Here is a 20,082-nt window from a genome sequence, read left to right as displayed (position 1 = left end):
CATGTTGTCTTTAAAATTGCTTTTGTCCCAAATCACATTGAACTGGCTTAAATATAAGAACTGAATAGAGCACTGGGTAGGGCTGAAAATCTGACAGGTATTTTTTTTTGGGGGGGGGGGGTGAGGTTTTTGCAGGGAGGCTACAGAGAGAATTATCTTGGTGGAACCAGTGGCATAGCTAAGGGGGTGCAGGGGGTCGCATTTGCACTGGGCATCAATCTTTAGGGGGGCAATAAGCTGAGCTTGACACTAGTGACCAAAATTGTGAAAATCTTGGTATGTATGAATAATACCATCATGTTATGTTGGCAACCTTCAGTCTCGAAAAACTATGGTATCACGCTCTGAATGGTGGTTCTGGAACAGCGTCTAGTGTGGCTGAAAAGGCCAATTCGGGAGTGACAATCCCTTCCACACTGGGAGAAAGTGCAGTCTGTCCCTGGTCTGTCTCCCTGGCTATAGGCCTTCCTTCTTTGCCTCTTTGCCTCAGACTGTTGGCCAAGTGTCTCTTCAAACTGGGAAAGGCCATGCTGCACAGCCTGCCTCCAAGCGGGCCGCTCAGAGGCCAGGGTTTTCCACCTGTTGAGGTCCATTCCTAAGGCCTGCAGATCCCTCTTGCAGATGTCCTTGTATCACAGCTGTGGTCTACCTGTAGGGCGCTTTCCTTGCATGAGTTCTCCATAGAGGAGATCCTTTGGGATCCGGCCATCATTCATTCTCACGACATGACCGAGCCAACGCAGGCGTCTCTGTTTCAGCAGTGCATACATGCTAGGGATTCCAGCTTGTTCCAGGACTGCGTTGTTTGGAACTTTGGTCCTGCCAGGTGATGCCGAGAATGCGTCGGAGGCAGCGCATGTGGAAAGTGTTCAGTTTCCTCTCCTGTTGTGAGCGAAGAGTCCATGACTCGCTGCAGTACAGAAATGTACTCAGGACGCAAGCTCTGTAGACCTGGATCTTGGTATGTTCCGTCAGCGTCTTGCTGGACCAGACTCTCTTTGTGAGTCTGGAAAACGTGGTAGCCGCTTTACCGATGCGCTTGTTTAGCTCGGTATCGAGAGAAAGTGTCAGAGATCGTTGAGCCAAGGTACATAAAGTCATGGACAACCTCCAGTTCATGCGCAGAGATTATAATGCAGGGAGATGAGTCCACATCCTGAACCATGACCTGTGTTTTCTTCACCGGAAAATAATTTAATGCAGAATGCAATGAAACAAACTGCCCTGGAATATTTGTATTCTAACAAACATTATGGCCAATTAACCATAAAATGAAAACACAACTGCCTTTATGGAACAAAAAGTGGATCTGCTTAACTCAAAACCGACCTATGAGACTGATTGTTCTGAGTGCGAATGAGATGTTATTATGATACAGCATGGAACCAATAACTTTTTCCAATTATTTAAATTTAATTTTGTCATGGAGGGGAAGCTACAAAATTTTCTTTGACCCAGGTAGCAGATACATGCCTTAGCAATGCCACTGACTGGGGGGAGGCAGCAGAACAAGTGGGTGGTGAGCTGCTGGGGGGAGGAGTTGGGTTCCTCTCAATTTTCACTTCTTAAAAAGCTTGGGTGTGGTGTCATTTCCTGTTGTGACATCACTTCCGGGACAATATTTTGAGCTTGGCACCAGGCTACAAGATCATAAGCTATGCCGCTGGGTGGAACAAGACTGGCTTCCCCATCTTACCTCCCCTTATTTAATTGTTTTACTTTAAGTATTTATAATTATTCATTTTAATTTAATTATTTATAGCCTGTCCACATATACAGAAAATGGCACAATTTCATTGCGTGCCATGGGCAATTTCAGTGCTTGCTGCATTTTCAGAAAAGCAATTCTTGCTTGATGATGTCAGTTCTGGCCATAACAACACGACTTCCGAAGTGCCTGGACAGATTAAAAAGTGGGTCCTGGTGCTAAAAGTTTGAGAACCACTGTTCATATAATTTGGCAACACACTTGTATATCGTACTGCATTGTGTCAAATGTTATCTTTTCCCCAAGGATATATGATGTTCCAGAAATGAGATTTTTAGCCTTTTGATTAACTGAGCTGTTCTGTAGTTCTATCATCTATAAACATCAATTCAGATAACAAAGTTTATAGGTTTATTTTTCTTCTCATAAATTTGTATTTGATCACACATGCTTGCTGGCTTCAGCCTAGAGATCTGAACATAAAGCCAGATTATTATGTTTTAAAATTTTGCATCCTAGTAGCTTCCTACCAAACCGTAAATCACATTTTATGCCCAAGTATGTTTAAAAAATACTAGATGGGATTGCTGATGTTCAAATGTGAACAAAAGGATTCAACTACACATGTGCAGTCACATGTTCAGTCACAGTGGCTCTTGATGGATCGGAGATATTGTGTCTACAAGACTGAATATTATGGAATAAAATCTTATCAGGCTGTCCTGCTCCTCATAACTGCCTTACTAAGAAGTTAAATGCAAAACAAATTTCATATTTGAAAGAATGTCAAATGATGCAAAGGTTTAAATAACCACTTGGGGAAAAAACCAAGAAAAAACAAAGCTTGCAAGTATTTTTATACTAAATAGGGTTAGACATCAAACATAAATCCAAGTATTCCTTTTTCATTCTAAAAGAATTCCAGATAGAGGCACCTCTAGTTTATTGTGTTCTTGAAATAATGCATTTGTGTAATAAATATCAAAACCTAATTTACATGCACACATTTTTGAAATAACAGTCAAACTTCCTGCATGTGCCATGCCTCTAAACACAGAGGCTCCATTTTTAGTTAGCTTGGCTAGTGATTCTACTGCCTGGCTAGTCCAGATTATGGTTTTATGGCAATGAATCTTTTTGAGAGTCACCACTTTAAAAATGCACTAAAAATGGTTTTTGCTTTCCTGATTTCAGGGGCAAGTGAAGTGCTAAAGGGATTGGAGGGGGGGAACCTAACAGGCATTTAAAGCTCTTGCGCACCTTCACCTACACTATCCCAGGCCAGAATACTGGGGTGCTGCTGGTATAAGAGGCCAAGGTCAGCTCTGATTGGTTGCCTGGTGGTCATGTTCCTGCAGGAGAGGCTAGCGTGCTCTGCCATCCTGCAGGATGAACCACCATTACAAGGATAGGTGAGCTCAAACCACTGCTGAGCTTAGGAGAACTTCCTGCCCTGTGTTAATGTGTGTGCAAGTAGTAAACTACCATAGCAGAGATCAGTCTCTCTTGCTCTGGAAATCAGAGTGGTTCCCCCTTTGAGAATCAGGTGTGCCTCCACTTGTGTCCAAATACCTTCCAAGATGAAGAATAGTAAGCAAGGCAAATCATGTGCTAGGACTACACGCCACCACCCTGGCTGCAGCAGAGCTGTGCATAAATGCAAGGAGGGAGGGCTTGAGCTTGTTTGCAGGGGCAAACTCTAGCTTGTACCATTTATATACATTCTTATGGTAAAAATATTTTTGATATGCATGTTTTTGAGATACACACTGTTTTTCAAGAATATAACCCCACATAAAATGAGAGGTGGTTGTACTTAAAAAATGTTAATTCATTTTTTACTTTATCTTTCCCATAAACTTAGAACATCTTAAAAGAGCCAAATACACTGTATTGAATGAGATGAAACACATAAAACTATATATTGGGTATCGTTGAAACAAATAAGTCCCCAAAATTATTCAATAGGAGTTTTTGCAGAAAACACAACTACACCTTTTGATGTATTCTTTCATATTCTATTGGTTTAAAAAAACTTAAGTAACCTAAGTATCTATATTGAGAAATGCACTCTAAAACATGGTGAACAGATGCCTAAAACTGCTTCCCATTTGTCCAGAGTTCTGATCCTGAAGATCAAACAAACTGGCTAATTAAGCATGTGCAAGCACTGCTCTTTAGAAATCAATGGAACTGTGACTGTTGTGAGACTTGAAGGATCTGGATATGCGTGCCCTTTAAAGTAAACAATGGAGGAGAAATCTGCTTGTTTCTTATTTTCATTTTTCAACAGAAAAATTCTACAACCGAAAGTCTCAGTTTAGACACTGTGGTGTAATAAAAGACTTTTCAATCTTTACTGCCTCAAAAACTATTATAAAAGGGCTTTCAGTTGATGCTGATGTTGCTCCAAGGACCCTTAAGATATGCTCAGGGAGCTAATAGCCCTCCCTCCTCCCCCATCCACTCATTACCAATGCTCAAATTACCTGCCCTTAGCTACTTTAAGTTGGTGGAAGGTCATTATATGAATACATTCTGGGGAAGTCAGAGGGTGATGTTTGTCCATTTAATTAAGGAACTCCCTACCCGTTATCCTGTAAGTTGAACAGTCAGCCCCCATCTTAGGCAAGGATTACATTTCAGAGCCAACACCAAAGCCAAAAAGACATATACGGTACTCAAAATTACCTTGAAAATCCCTTACAGCAAAAAAAAAAAAAAAAAAAAGTATTGTATCTTTAAAAACTATGAGAGACATGCGGGGAAATAAGATTGACTTAGGGAACAGCAGCTTTATTCTCTGATCTCAAAATCACTCCAGGGCATGTATTTAGAAAACAGAATGGCAGATGGAATCGCTTGCACTATTTGAATTTTTTCTCAAATTTTTTTTGTTTGCCTGAGTGTGTGTAATTGAATTTGTGCAAGTAAAGTCTGCATAAGATACAAGCTGACTATGCTGTACAGTTCTATGCTGCTAACTGTATATTACTATTGGGTGAATATTACAGGAGTTACCTAGAATGATCTGATTTATTTGCAAATAATTATTGTAAATACTTGTTTAAGACACTGTATATATCTACCTTGTTTCATCATTATACACCAACACTTGTTTCTTATTAGAACTACCAGTATTTGCAATATTGTCACTGCCTAAAACATTGTAATATTTCTGAAAGATTTTCCAAACCTGACATCCACAGTTTTGTTGCACTCATGATCAAACACTTCAAAGGCATCAGTGATCTTCTTATGGATGTCTGCTATTACAGACTCTGAAAAACATAAAAACACACCCCAAATTATACAATGAATCGTAACTTAATTCCCCTTCTTTTTTTCCAGTAATGTATGCTTCACACTTTGACTGCCAAATTTATTCTAACTTTGTCTTTTTTAATACCTTCTAAGACAGTGGTTCTCATACATTTAGCACCAGGATCCACTTTTTAGAATGAGAACCTGTCAGAACCCACCAGAAGTGATATCATGAACGGAAGTGACATCATCAGGCAGGAAAATTTTTAACCATCCTAGACTGCAATCCTAACCACACTTACCCAGGAGTAAGTTCCATTGACTATCATTGTTAAAAGAATATACATAGTAGCTTGTTAAAAGTACAAGCTGTAACATTTCCCCAAATGTAGTCACATACCACATCAAGTCTTATATTAAAAATAAAATATTGAAATGAATGGGGACCCACCTGAAATTGGCTCGCGACCCACCTAGTAAGTTCTGTTCTAGGAAATTCCAATTGGTACTGAACTTTGAAGAGGAATAACCTCTCCCAATCTGGTACATTAGGGCCAAAGGAGACATGTATGCAAATACATGATCCCAGAAAGTGCTGTTGTTCTTTTTAAAAGAACCGAATTGGAACTGGAGCATGCACAGAGGTTCATTCTTTTCCTGCATGCCAATTTTAAACTGAAAATTGACCCGGAAGGAGGGATTTACTACTGAAGTGGTGATTTCCTCAAATTCCCACTTCAGGAGCTAATCCCAGCTTCTGGGAGTGATTTTGGGTTAAAAACATGTACAGGGGAAGAATCTCTCTCTCTCTCATTCTACTCAACTCCAGTTCTGATTGGGATCCTCCCCCCTTCTTCGTGGGGTTGTTTCTAAGAATATAGAGGCATTTCCAGTTGTGGGCACTTCTTTTATCTCTAAACTGACTAGACTGGGAGAGGGTACTCTTTTGGGAGATTTAAACTCAAACTGCCTTATTATCCATTGGTGTAAAATCCCACCTAAAGCATGTCGGCATTCTAATGAAATTTGAGCTGATTTGTAGACAATGTCAATTGTGTGTTTTTAATACAGGTCTAACCTAATTATCCACGAATTTTTCACCCACAGTTTTATCTCAACACGATGAGAAGGGCCCTTTAAATTAAAGCAGTGGTATTCAAACTGTGGCGTTGCGATGCCCCAGCCTGAGGGTCTGGTCCCTTTCCCCTTAAGGGGCGGGGGCAGCCAGGAGGTAGGGAGAAGGCAGCGGCACGATCCAGGGGCTTGGGTACACTTGCCCAAGCCTCCTACAGCCTCACGGGGGTGCAGGGAGCCCTGCGCGACCTTCGGCAGGGCTCCCCAGGACAGGGAAAGTGAAAGCAGAGCGATCTCACCCTGCTCTGCTAAAACAGAAGTGGAGCGTGGTCGCTCCACTTTCCCTTCTGACGGGGCTATAGGGACTGGGGTGCACCCTGCAGCAGCTGTCCCTGGGTGCGGGGAGCCGTGCGCTAGTCTCTGCAGGGCTCCCTAGGTCAGGGAAAGTGAGAGTGGAAAGATCGCACTCTGCCTCCTCAAAACCGGAAGCAGAGCGCGATCTCTCCACTCTCACTTTCCCTGACCTGGGGAGCCCTGCAGGCGCTCACGCACAACTCCCCTCGCCCAGGGACGGCTGCTGCAGTTCCTGCAGTCCCGTCAGAAGGGAAAGTGGCGCGATTGCGCTACACTTCTGGTTTAGCAGAGCGGGGTGCAATCGCTCTGCTTTCACTTTCCCTGACCTGGGGAGCCCTGCCGAAGGTCGCACAGGGCTCCCCGCACCCTCTGGAGGCTGCAGGAGGCTTGGACAAGTGTCCTGGGGATCGCACCACTGCCTCTTCCCTGCCGCTGCTGCCTCACCCCCACAAAGACTTACAGTGGGTTTCAAACTCCCTGAGAGTTTGAAAAACGCAGAATTAAAGGAAAAAAGTTGTTTAACAACAGCCTCCTTAATGCGAGAGAGAGCAGCTGGATGATAATCTATCAATCATTCTCTGTCCAGGCACTTAGAACAGCTTCACTTAGAACAGCTTCAAGGCAATCAACTCCTCCCTGCCCTCTGAGTACATGAAAGAAAGACAATCACTTTGCATTCTTCCCCAGTACTGCAGGCAGGGTGAAGAGAGGGGTTGCTGGCTCAGAGTGAAGCCTTTCTAAGTGCCTGGAGAGAGACTGATTGATGGATTGTCTGCCTAATAACTCTATCTTACACCACAAAGGTCAGCAAGGCTGGTTTTAAATTGCCTAGCAAAGGGAAACTGTTTTTTAAATAGATTTGCTTTAATGTGATTTTTGCCATCCATGTGAGTTCTGGGAACGGAACCCTCACAAATTACAAGACTCAACCTGTACCTTCAGGCTTTTTGATCCTTATAGTATACTTACTATTGGAACTGTAGAACTTTGATTCACATCAGTTTTTACTTTATATCAGATGAGAGATTCCCCTAAACTGCACTCTATATTTTTTCAAGATCCAAACTCTACCAACTGCACCAATCTTTTTCTAGAGTTGCTATCCATGTGGATTAGCAGCCGAGTACCCAAGTACTTGAGGAATTTTAGATTGCTCTTCCTGAACTGCATAAAATGTCTTGCCATTATCTCTTTCTGCATAAGGAAGGCACTGATTCTCAGATCTCCAATGGCCCTCTTCTATACACAGTAGCTATACTGCTATTTCCTTGTGTACCACCAGGGTCCTCAAAGTAGCAGCATGTCCGTTTTAACATTTCTTCAAAAGATCATTGATGAAGTCAGTGAAGGGAAGGGAAGCAATGACACAGGCTCAGACATAACAATCGGGGTTTTTGTTTTTTAAGGTTTCCAAATGATAAACTCTGCTCAAGTCTATAATGAATTTATAAAAAGTGATATTTTCCCACGAATTATTCCACTAACTATGCAGTTGAATCGCATCCCTTTCACATCCTGCCAATTCCATTCACAGATCTGACATTCTTTGAAGAAGAAATGGGATCAGGAAGGCTGGGCAGGCAGGTCTGGATCAAATGAAGCAGCCCCTACAATGGTCTAAGCAGCAAGGAGAAATGTCTAAGCTCTGAATATGACAGGCTGACATTTTACATATTATTTTTCCTCCATGAAATAGAGTCTAGCCTTAAAATGAATGCATACCAGCAGCTCCTGCTGATTTAACTCAAAGATGATGTTTTTACAAGCAGTTCAGGTTGTGTTTGTTTATATAATATGCTGACCCAAAATATTACAATATATTTAATCCTTGATAGATATTTACAATTCATTTTAATGTAATGGGGAAAGCTGCATGAATGGCTATTATTTTGATATTATATCTATATAATGCATGAACAGTATAAGAATACTGGATAGAATCCAGCAAAGTAGAGATTGAAGGTGGGTCCGACTCCACCGTAGAATCTCTGTGGGTTAAATTACCAGGCTTGTGCAGCGATGTAATACTGGGGGTGTGCTATCGTCCTCCAGACCAGAAATCTGATGGGGACCTTGAAATGAGGAAACAGATCAGGGAGGTGACAAGGAAGGACAGGGTTGTAATCATGGGGGACTTCAATTATCCTCATATTGACTGGGTCAATTTGTGTTCTGGTCACGATAAGGAAACCGGATTTCTTGACGTGCTAAATGACTGTGGCTTAGATCAGCTAGTCACGGAGCCCACCAGAGGACAGGTGACTCTAGATTTAATTTTGTGCGGTACGCAGGACCTGGTTAGAGATGTAAATGTTACTGAGCCATTGGGGAACAGTGATCATGCTGCGATCCGTTTTGACGTGCACGTTGGGGGAAGAATACCAGGCAAATCTCTAACAAAAACCCTTGACTTCCGACGGGCGGACTTCCCTCAAATGAGGAGGCTGGTTAGAAGGAGGTTGAAAGGGAGGGTAAAAAGAGTCCAGTCTCTCCAGAGTGCATGGAGGCTGCTTAAAACAACAGTAATAGAGGCCCAGCAGAGGTGTATACCGCAAAGAAAGAAGGGTTCCACTAAATCCAGGAGAGTGCCCGCATGGCTAACCAGCCAAGTTAGAGAGGCTGTGAAGGGCAAGGAAGCTTCCTTCCGTAAATGGAAGTCTTGCCCTAATGAAGAGAATAAAAAGGAACATAAACTGTGGCAAAAGAAATGTAAGAAGGTGATAGGGGAGGCCAAGCGAGACTATGAGGAACGCATGGCCAGCAACATTAAGGGGAATAATAAAAGCTTCTTCAAATATGTTAGAAGCAGGAAACCCGCCAGAGAAGCGGTTGGCCCTCTGGATGGTGAGGGAGGGAAAGGGGAGATAAAAGGAGACTTAGAGATGGCAGAGAAATTAAATGAGTTCTTTGCATCTGTCTTCACGGCAGAAGACCTCGGGCAGATACCGCTGCCCGAATGGCCCCTCCTGACCGAGGAGTTAAGTCAGATAGAGGTTAAAAGAGAAGATGTTTCAGACCTCATTGATAAATTAAAGATCAATAAGTCACCGGGCCCTGATGGCATACACCCAAGGGTTATTAAGGAATTGAAGAATGAAGTTGCAGATCTCTTGACTAAGGTATGCAACTTGTCCCTCAAAACGGCCACGGTACCAGAAGATTGGAGGATAGCAAATGTCACGCCTATTTTTAAAAAGGGAAAGAGGGGGGACCCGGGAAACTATAGGCCGGTCAGCCTAACATCTATACCGGGTAAGATGGTGGAATGCCTCATCAAAGATAGGATCTCAAAACACATAGACGAACAGGCCTTGCTGAGAGAAAGTCAGCATGGCTTCTGTAAGGGTAAGTCTTGCCTCACGAACCTTATAGAATTCTTTGAAAAGGTCAACAGGCATGTGGATGCGGGAGAACCCGTGGACATTATATATCTGGACTTTCAGAAGGCGTTTGACACGGTCCCTCACCAAAGGCTACTGAAAAAACTCCACAGTCAGGGAATTAGAGGACAGGTCCTCTCGTGGATTGAGAACTGGTTGGAGGCCAGGAAGCAGAGAGTGGGTGTCAATGGGCAATTTTCACAATGGAGAGAGGTGAAAAGCGGTGTGCCCCAAGGATCTGTCCTGGGACCGGTGCTTTTCAACCTCTTCATAAATGACCTGGAGACAGGGTTGAGCAGTGAAGTGGCTAAGTTTGCAGACGACACCAAACTTTTCCGAGTGGTAAAGACCAGAAGTGATTGTGAGGAGCTCCAGAAGGATCTCTCCAGACTGGCAGAATGGGCAGCAAAATGGCAGATGCGCTTCAATGTCAGTAAGTGTAAAGTCATGCACATTGGGGCAAAAAATCAAAACTTTAGATATAGGCTGATGGGTTCTGAGCTGTCTGTGACAGATCAGGAGAGAGATCTTGGGGTGGTGGTGGACAGGTCGATGAAAGTGTCGACCCAATGTGCGGCGGCAGTGAAGAGGGCCAATTCTATGCTTGGGATCATTAGGAAGGGTATTGAGAACAAAACGGTTAGTATTATAATGCCGTTGTACAAATCGATGGTAAGGCCACACCTGGAGTATTGTGTCCAGTTCTGGTCGCCGCATCTCAAAAAAGACATAGTGGAAATGGAAAAGGTGCAAAAGAGAGCGACTAAGATGATTACTGGGCTGGGGCACCTTCCTTATGAGGAAAGGCTACGGCGTTTGGGCCTCTTCAGCCTAGAAAAGAGACACTTGAGGGGGGACATGATTGAGACATACAAAATTATGCAGGGGATGGACAGAGTGGATAGGGAGATGCTCTTTACACTCTCACATAATACCAGAACCAGGGGACATCCACTAAAATTGAGTGTTGGGCGGGTTAGGACAGACAAAAGAAAATATTTCTTTACTCAGCGCGTGGTCGGTCTGTGGAATTCCTTGCCACAGGATGTGGTGCTGGCGTCTAGCCTAGACGCCTTTAAAAGGGGATTGGATGAGTTTCTGAAGGAAAAATCCATTATGGGGTACAAGCCATTATGTGTATGAGCAACCTCCTGATTTTAGGAATGGGTTAAGTCAGAATGCCAGATGTAGGGGAGAGCACCAGGATGAGGTCTCTTGTTATCTGGTGTGCTCCCTGGGGCATTTGGTGGGCCGCTGTGAGATACAGGAAGCTGGACTAGATGGGCCTATGGCCTGATCCAGTGGGGCTGTTCTTATGTTCTTAAGAAAAGTTTAATTCTCAATATATCACGAATACCAATTTCACCACTGAAATTATCTAAATGGATTCACTACTGCTTGCAAATAACTGCAGGATTGGATTCAAAGATAACCCTAACAATCAGGATAGCCTTATATTAAATGTTCAAACTGAGATGACTTCTTTCTCTCCCAACTGTCCCCCTCCCTGGGCAAATGAAGATGATCTTGCCTTGCAGGCAGACGTAAAAGACAGAATAGGCTACCAGATAACCTAATTTAAGGATGCAGCATAGAAGATCTGCGTTTTCTGCTTCTTGTCCTTGGTATCATATCATTTTTAAGGTGATCCTATTGTTAAATATTTAATTTTTACATAAATATTACATTTGTATATCAATATTTTAAGAAGTGTCCCTGAAAAGCAGTATATAAATGTCTAGATAAATAAAAATAAATATTATGAACCAACTCAAGACATGACTGCAGTGAAGCCAAACAGATGAAGCTGTACCTAGCACAGTATCATCAAGGCCAGCCAGGGCAAACTTATGAAGTCACACATTTGTTTATGTGCCACCCAAAAGGCTACTCAGTCTTAATGGAGCCAAATGTGTCAACTGCATGCCTAATATGATGTAGTACACAATGGTAAGATGGACCTGCCTCTATGTATCTCAACCATATCAGAATGTACATTTACAGTCAAAAACCCACTAATTTCACATAAGTCCTACTGAGCAAAATAGAGCTGTTTTAGACTAAATGTTTCATGTAACACAACCTCAATCAAAAGTACATACAAAGACAGTAGATAATAAGACCCAAGGGACCTCCAAACTTGAAAGCTCTTGGAAACTATACACAGAGATACCCTAAAGATTAATTATTAGTCTGTATGGCGACTGTTATTGTTTGAAGTGAGTAAAAAAAGTTGACTGAAATTTCTAATTTATGTTGGAACACAGACTAACAAGATTAAAGTAAGACCAAAAACTAGATGCAAGATTTTTGTGTCATAAAGATTAAGAAGTGATGGGCTTTCAAGGATTATACAGTATGAGAATAAACACTCCTAGCCATGTCTACTCAGAAGTAAGTCCCATTGTGTTCAGTGGGGCCTACTCCCAGGAAAGTGTGTATAGAATTGCAGCCTTAGACAAGTGCTTTAAACTCAGTTTCCCAGATAAATCATCCAACCGAATTTTTCCCCTTTTTCCCACTTTGTTACTTATCAAGGAATTTGTTTCTGCACAAACAGAATTGATTTCCTTTTCATTTCATCAGACGGAACAGTTTTATATGTGAAAAGGAATGCATACACAGCGCTTGATCCAGAAACTGAAATGAAGGATCCCATATGCCAGGGTGCTCTGCCATTAAAGATCTTACATATATAAGGAGCCAGTGAACTGAAGGAAAAATAAATATATGTCTATACATTACCTTAGGTGTTCTTCAACCTGTGGGTTGTGTTCCCAGTGGGGTCATGAAGCCTCATTTAGGAGGTTGAAGCAACCTTTCAAAGCCTATGCAAGAGAGGGCTTGGATCTAATCCAATAATGGTACTGCCTTCTCAAAATTTAGTTCTTTGTATAATCCTGCACAGCCTCCTCTTGATGTCTTGCCCCGCAGCACATAAGGCCAGCCCTGCTCAGGCTACTACCTCACAGGGTTGTGAAGGCACAAGAGGTAGGGGGAAATGCGGCGAGTGGGAGCAGGGGTGGGGAGATAGCATTCTTCATCTATTGGGGTTGTGGCATGAAAAAGATTGAAGACCATTGTATTACGTGAAAGTTGCCCTGTTAGGCCTCTTCTAAATAGACATTACAAAAATACATCCAAATTCAAGATATACATTTTTCAAATATGTCTTTTTTTCTTGAAAGACATGCCTGACCTGGTACACTAAGCTGGATATATTGTCTGTCACTCCAGGGCCAGATACATTTCAAAGATGGGCACTGTTTTCATCATCTTACAGTACTACTTATAGTTTATTAAATTACTTTGGGAATTAGGGAGATACACTTCATTATTATGGTAACAAAATCATTGGGGAGAACAAGACTGTATTGCTCAGCTAACCTGTTCATTTTATAGGCACAAAAATTCTAAATTCAAATGATTACATTTTGGGCAGACACGACATGATTACATTTTGGTACAACCATTGCTGTGCAGATGTACTGGTGAGATTAATTTTCTGAGTATGTACTGAATGCATATTTCTATCCAACTATGTCACATGCTTAGGTGCTAATTTACTCGTGTACTCCGGTACTAGTTTAACAGTGCTATCCTACTCTTTCTAGCATCGATGCAGTGACTGCTGAGCTGGCCTAGGGTATTGTCATAAAGTCAGTGACACTGGCAGAGTAACAGGCCTGAGCTGTCCCACCAGCACCATATCCCCAAAAAGTGCCTGATAAAGCAAGTAAGTTCCTGTCGGACAGCAGGGGCTGGGGGGAGGACAGAGATGGAGACAGGATTGGCAGCGCTGGTACACACCAAATCCTATCCTACATGATATCCTGATAAAACATATGTTAAACTCTACAACGATAATCAAGGGATGATAGATATTTGTGATTCTGGAGATAATCACATGTTGTATGCATTCATATGTTTAAATTTCACATGAACCAAACTGCACAGATGGGAAACTATTTGAGTCTTTCTTCTTTATTCTGAGTGCTTTCTTCAACAACTTTTTCCCCACATCCTCCAGAAGAGTAGCTGTGTTAGGGCCAATTCCTATCGACCCTACCGCTGGCTCTGGGTGTCACAAACATGCCATAAAGCACATTTGCAGTATCCCGGGAGCAAGGAGTGCTGGTGCTAGACCTCAGAGCAAGGAGGACAACAGTATGGAGCAGTCAGCAGTAAGTATTACCTCCAGCTAACAGAGCGACTTTTGGGGGAAAGATGGAACTGGACAAGGGACGGGTGGATCAGGTCCAGGAGGAGGATGGAGACAGCAGCAGCCTCTGCCACCATATCCTGTGCTCCCTTCCTGCCCAGAAAGCCTGAAATGGGCCTCCTCAATTCTGCATCTGCAACAATAGCTGGCACAGATCCAAGGAGACCCATTGTTGCCAGCTGTGTTCTATGGGGGGGAGGGAGCAATAGCTTCCTTACCCTGAGGACACTCTGGGGCTGCCTCAGCACCAATAGGATACAGCAGCAGCCATTTCAGTGCCGCTGCTTCTCTGGGCACAGGGGCAGATAGGATTGGGCTGCTAAGTCTATTGCTGCAAAACCAACAAAAAGTATTCTAGCACTTGAAAGACTTACACATTATAGCAGTAGTTCTCAAACTTTTCCAGCTCCCATCTCCCCTGATCCTTGTAGCCATTGCTCCCCATTACAACACCTCACCTCACCAAAATGGGGATGAAGGTGTTATAATTATACACTAGAAACAAGGCTGCCAGCACTCTGGGGCTGCAATCCTAACCACACTTACCTGAGAGTAAGCCCCATTGAACAAAATAGTACTTACTTCTGAGTAGACCTGGTTAGGCTTGTGCCCTGAGTTTGTTAGCAGCACACCTGGAGGGTTTTGGAAAGGGTGGGGGGAAGTGATGAATTTGCAGGAGGGGAAGACTTTGTTTTGTGTGTATCTGCTAATTGCAAACTGATGCAAACTGAGACCTAGAGACTGTTTGGCTGGAATCCTAACCCCACTTTCCTGGGAGTAAGTCCCATAGAACAAAATAGAACTTACTTCTGATTAGACCTAGCTAGGATTGTGCCTTTTGTCTTACAATAGCAGCCAACAGAGTACCCCCCCCCCAAAAAAAAAAAAGGAGGCAGGAGGAAAAAGGGGAATGGCTGAAAAGGAATGGGGATTTTAATTTTTAATCAATTTTTGGAGACAAAGCCATCAAGAGTGGCTTTTTTTCTTTTTTGAAGGGGGAGGCAAAAGAGAAAGGTGAGGATCCTGGATTAAGCTGACACAAACCCCAAGCCTATGTAGGTCTACTCAGAAGAAAGTCCCATTTGAGTCAATGGGACTTACTCCCAGGAAAGTGTGGAAAGGATAGCAGCCACAGACAGCAAGATTACAACTCACCCCAAAGTAGATGGGGGGTGCTCATACACATACACCCCAGCATGCAGTTGCCACCCCTATTCCCCCCAGGCAGAATGGAGGGATGCAGGCTGGGGCATTTGCCCCCCCCCCCCACTAGGAGCAGAGGAATAATTCTGACTCTTGAATGTAGGCATAATCTTCAAATTACACTCATTGGAATTTATTTACATGTCACCCGTGAGTTCAGCTTTACAGCATGTCTACTCAGAAGTAAGTGCCATTGAACTCAATGGGACATTCCCAGGAAAGTGGGAATTGGATTGTGGCCTAAGTGGCTGCCAGGAGTCACTAGAATGTTCTGTAATGGGTAAGAATGGCTTCTGCACAATAAGAGAGGCTCATTAATTAAAAGCCATTTCTGCCCAACATTGCATATACACAACAGGGACCAAATGTGTACACCTGTGGGCCGGGCAAAAATGATTTTAAAATGTGTACACCTGTGGACTGGGCAAACATGGGTTAACCCATGTTTGCCCGGTCCATAGATGTTTCTGGGATGTGTGCAGGTAATACAGTCACTGGGCCTGAAACACGCAAAACACCACAAGGAGTGCTGTGGCACTGTGAAGACTGACCATTTTATCACAGCATGACGAGTGCTTGTGAAGCGGGCTCTGGTCTGTGGCAGATGATGCTGCAGTGAATTCGGGGGTCCCCAAAGGTGCCACAGGGCTCTTTGGGGCAGTGGCGTAGCCGGAGGGGGGCAGAGCAGTAGGGTTGCCGGGAGCCTCACTGCAGCGCGCAAGCTAGCCCCTCCTCTTCGGAGCCATTCCAGGTGTTTGCTCCCCCACCTGGAATGGCTCCGAAGAGGAGGGCGGGTCGCTTGCACGCCGCGGTGAGGCTCCCCTACTGAGGAATATTCCCCTACTGAACAAACCCTACTGCTCTGCCCCCCCCTCTGGCAACGCCACTGCTTCATGGTTTGGCTGCCCCAGCCTCACAGGGCACCACGCCGGCAGGCGACGTGCAGGGGTTCCGACGACTGCTGCGGGGGGGGGGGGGGCCTGAGAAGGGCAGTGCTGTCCTGAGGCGGGGGGACGCTGCGTCCTGACGAGTGGTGGGCTCCCGCCCTCCCATCAGCCGCCGGGGAAGGTCTCCTCAGCACGAGCAGCGGCCCCGGGGAAAGCAGAACGCGCGGAGGGTGCTCTCGCGCCGGCTCCCCGGAGCGCCCTCCCTTCTTACCCACAGGAGCGCCTTCTTTCTCCTCGGTCGCCATGCCGGGCTTCGCGGTCGCCATGGAGACGCCACGCGGTCGCTGCGGCCTAGTCAGGGCCTCCTGGCCGCGCTGCCTCGAGGCGGCTGCAAAGGCTCAGAAAACTGCACAGGCAGCGTCTGAAGCCGTTGCCTAAACGCAACAGGGACCGTGTGTGCACCTGCGGGCTGGGCAGAAGGGCTTCCGTCAGCTCCGCTTCTGCTGGGCTGTGTGCATCTAGGAGGGGCCAGGGCAGCTGTGCTCGTTCTTTGTTCCAGCAGGCTTTGGTGCAGCTCCATTTTCCCACTGTTATACCGTCCTTCCTCCAAAGACCTCAGGGTGGTGTACACAGCTGCTCCCCTCCTTTGGTCCTCACAACAGCCCTGCGAGGTAGGCGAGGCTGAGAGAAAGTGACTGGCCCAAGGTCACCTAGTGCGGTCTAACCTAATGATCATTGCCGCCCTGCGCTTATTTCTTGGGTGCAATCACAAGCTCTCTCCACCATAAGGGCTCACTCCTATCTGGCTTTCAAGTGCTGGGGTAGCTACAGTGCAACCCCAAAGTAAGGTAACAAATATTCCTTTGCCTCAAGGAGACCTCTGTGACTGCCTTCCTGCTGCAGGATGAAGTTATAACATTGATATAGCTAAATCAATGCTGGAAGATGCCCTATCCTGCCAACTACACCAGTTTGTCCCATCCAATTATTCCAACTCCCTTCTAATGCCCACTTTCTGGCTGATTAATACCCCCTCTTATCTCTAGAAAGAACAGCTGTGGTGTGCAAAGGAATTAACACAGAACTCCTTATCTATAGCAGTTAAGGAAATTTATTGCTACAAACATGTTCCCTACAATCCCTCTTGTCCAGAGGCTTTCCCTCCCCAAAACTCCACTTAACTCAGTGAGTAAAGGTCCAAAGCCTCCAGTCCCAGTCTTCTACAGCCCCCTTTTCCTGTAGGTCCTGGTCTGTCCACTAAGTCTGGGTTAGGGTGTAGCTCTTGTCAGGTAGCTCTGGGCTCCTTCTGAGCTGCCTTTTATCCTTGAATGTCCCATTATCCAAATGCAGCTCAGCTGTGAGCTACCTCATTAGCTCAAAGTCCCATCAAGATCAAATGAAGCTCAGGTGTCCATCCAGGGCTCCATTGGCCTTGATTGATTACAGCTGTGGAGCCAGCCCTGCCCTTCCCAGAGCTGTTAAACAGCTGTCAAAACATGGGATCCCTGTCAACACCACATCATCCATCTGATGATCTTCTGATCTTCCATTACAGAAGCATGGATAGGATTGGGTCCTAAGGGCCCAATTTTCCAGTGCTGGTGCAGCTGTGCTAATGGGGTATGCACTGCATCCTTGTTGGGGAGGCAATCAGAGAAGCCTCCTCAATGTAAGGGAATGCTTGTTCCCTTATTTCAGGGCTGCATTGTGGCTGCATTAGTACTGAAAAGTTGGATAGGATTGGACCCTTAGCGAGCCTAGGATTGCAATCTAAGGCAATCCTACGCACACTCTGGACTTAGGTCCAAATAAACACATCCATCTTAAGACTGGTACCAACTGCAGTCCTTTTGAGTTTTTCTTTCTCCATCACATTGAGCTTTGGCTTTGCCCCACCCCACTTTTTTGAATGGTGGTTTTGTGTAACATCCAGCCTACTGGATCAGACTGGATCACAGTCTGGGTCACAGTCACGTTCTGGGTCACAGTCATGTTCTGGCAACTCCTGCGACGCCGCTGGAACCAACCGTATTGGCTTCTGCCTTTCCATTGGACCATTCCAGCGACATGGAGAGGGGGGATTTGCTGCATGGGTGCAGCTGCATGGGAGCTGCATGGGTGGAACATGCTGCATGCGTGGAGAGGGGGGATTTGCTGCATGGGTAACAGCCTATCCTCCATACCTTCTTTACCCAGGCTTCGCGCACTGGAGAGGACACTCCAACTTCGCCATACAGCGTCGGCACAACACGGGAAGCAGCAGTTTACCACAGCTGCGATACAAGGACATCTGCAAGAGGGATCTGAAGGCCTTAGGGATGGACCTAAACAAGTGGGAAACCCTGGCCTCTGAGTGGTCCACTTGGAGGCAGGCTGTGCAGCATGGCCTTTCCCAGTTTGAAGAGACACTTTGCCAGCAGTCTGAGGCAAAGAAGGAAGGCCCATAGCCAGGGAGACAGACCAGGGACAGACTGTAATTGCTCCTGGTGTGGAAGGGATTGTCACTCCTGGATTGGCCTTTTCAGCCACACTAGACGCTGTGCCAGAACCACCTTTCAGAGCGCGATACCATAGTCTTTTGAGACTGACGGTTGCCAATACCAGCCTACTGGACGCATGACCAGATGTCATAACCGCAAAAGAGGACAACATACCCCAAAATGTGAGACACCCAAGAAAAATGTAGGACATGGCAAAATAAAAGCTAAAAGCAATTGTACGTGTATATTAATTTCATGTGATTGATTTAAACACTGTATCACTTATTATTAAATTCAAAACTATATTGCATATAATTTATTACATGCCATTTATTATTCACAAGAAGGCTATGCACTGCCTGCTCACAGGGAAAAGGAGAACATTTAAGTTCTTTTCTAGGACACAAGGCTAAAAAAGAGAACATGTCCTGGAAAAAGAGGACATCTGGTTACGCTGCTACTGGAACAAGAGTTCTGGTGAACTTGCAAATTTACTCTGAGATGTTGTCATCAAAATCATCAATAATAATAATATACCACTTTTCAACAAGAGTAGTTCACAGAGTGGTTTACACATTTCAATTGGTCCTAATAAAAGGTATTCCCTACTGTGGCTTTTGGGTTTTTCCAGTGGACCAGCATGGCAACCTGTGCAAAGGGACTCTAAAATGCATCCCCTGGGAAGGCTACTCTCCAGTTGCAATGCATTATGCTGCCTTTCACTCTTACAAACATGCATGTTATCTGTGGGTATTGCTTGCTTCCAACTGGAATGCCCTTTCACTAAAATGTGAAAAGACTTTAATTGTTGACAGGGTGAGGATTGAAGTGATCATTTCTTTTGTGGTTATTTTGCTTTTGACAGACTTTATTCCAATAGCCTTAATGCAGTGATTTTCAATCTTTTTCATCTTATGGGACACTGACAAGGCGCTTAAATTGTCAAGGCACACCATAGGTTGTCTGACTATTGACAAGGCATACCATGTGTTGGTGAGGGGGTTCACATCCCCCAATGGCCCTACTAATAAATGACCCTCCCCCAAACTTCCACAGCACACCTGCAGACCATTCGCAGCACACCAGTGTGCCACAGCACAGTGGTTGAAAATGGCTGCCTTAATTTAAGAGGAGGGTGGAATTGTTAAAATATAAATGTGTTGGCCATGACTGGAAAATCAACAGTGCAATCCTAGGCATGTCTACTCCAAGCCCCATGGAATTGAATGGTACTTACTCCTAGGTAAAGTGTATAAGATTGTAACCTAAGACATTTGATCCACCTTTCATATACTGTACATTGTGAAGATTAGGAGGAGTGATTTGGCTCTGCAGGCAGCAGTGTTGTTGGCCTGCCTGAATTATCATGCTACTATATATGTCAAATACGTCATATGATTTAAAAAAAAACTTGGTTTTAAGAAGTATCTGAAAAATAGTTACGTAGAATTTATTTTGAATTTTATTTAAAACATTTAAACCCGCCTTTCAAAAACCTCAAGGCAGCTTG

General features: G+C 44.5%; 1 protein-coding gene and 1 long non-coding RNA gene across 2 annotated transcripts in view; one reads left to right on the top strand and one right to left on the bottom strand.

The window, feature by feature from the left end:
- The window catches only part of EFCAB2 (EF-hand calcium binding domain 2), a 30,424-nt gene extending 13,893 nt beyond the window's left edge, over positions 1-16,531 (bottom strand). The window contains exons 1-2 of the mRNA XM_066611501.1: positions 16,364-16,531; positions 4,905-4,989 (exon numbers count right to left, since the gene is read on the bottom strand). Of these exons, the coding sequence (XP_066467598.1) occupies positions 4,905-4,989; positions 16,364-16,418 (140 nt within the window). The 5' untranslated portion in view covers positions 16,419-16,531. The remainder of the gene's footprint in view (positions 1-4,904; positions 4,990-16,363) is intronic.
- On the top strand, positions 15,962-18,817 carry LOC136636442 (uncharacterized). Its single transcript, XR_010793524.1, has 2 exons — positions 15,962-16,016; positions 18,289-18,817. It is a non-coding gene; the product is annotated as an uncharacterized lncRNA (long non-coding RNA).
- Positions 18,818-20,082: the final 1,265 nt, after the last annotated feature.

The sequence above is a fragment of the Tiliqua scincoides genome, chromosome 1, assembly GCF_035046505.1.
Source record: "Tiliqua scincoides isolate rTilSci1 chromosome 1, rTilSci1.hap2, whole genome shotgun sequence".
NCBI classification, from domain to species: domain Eukaryota; kingdom Metazoa; phylum Chordata; class Lepidosauria; order Squamata; family Scincidae; genus Tiliqua; species Tiliqua scincoides.
Note: the sequence above shows the minus strand (reverse complement) of the source record. Positions and strands in the feature narration are given on the sequence as shown.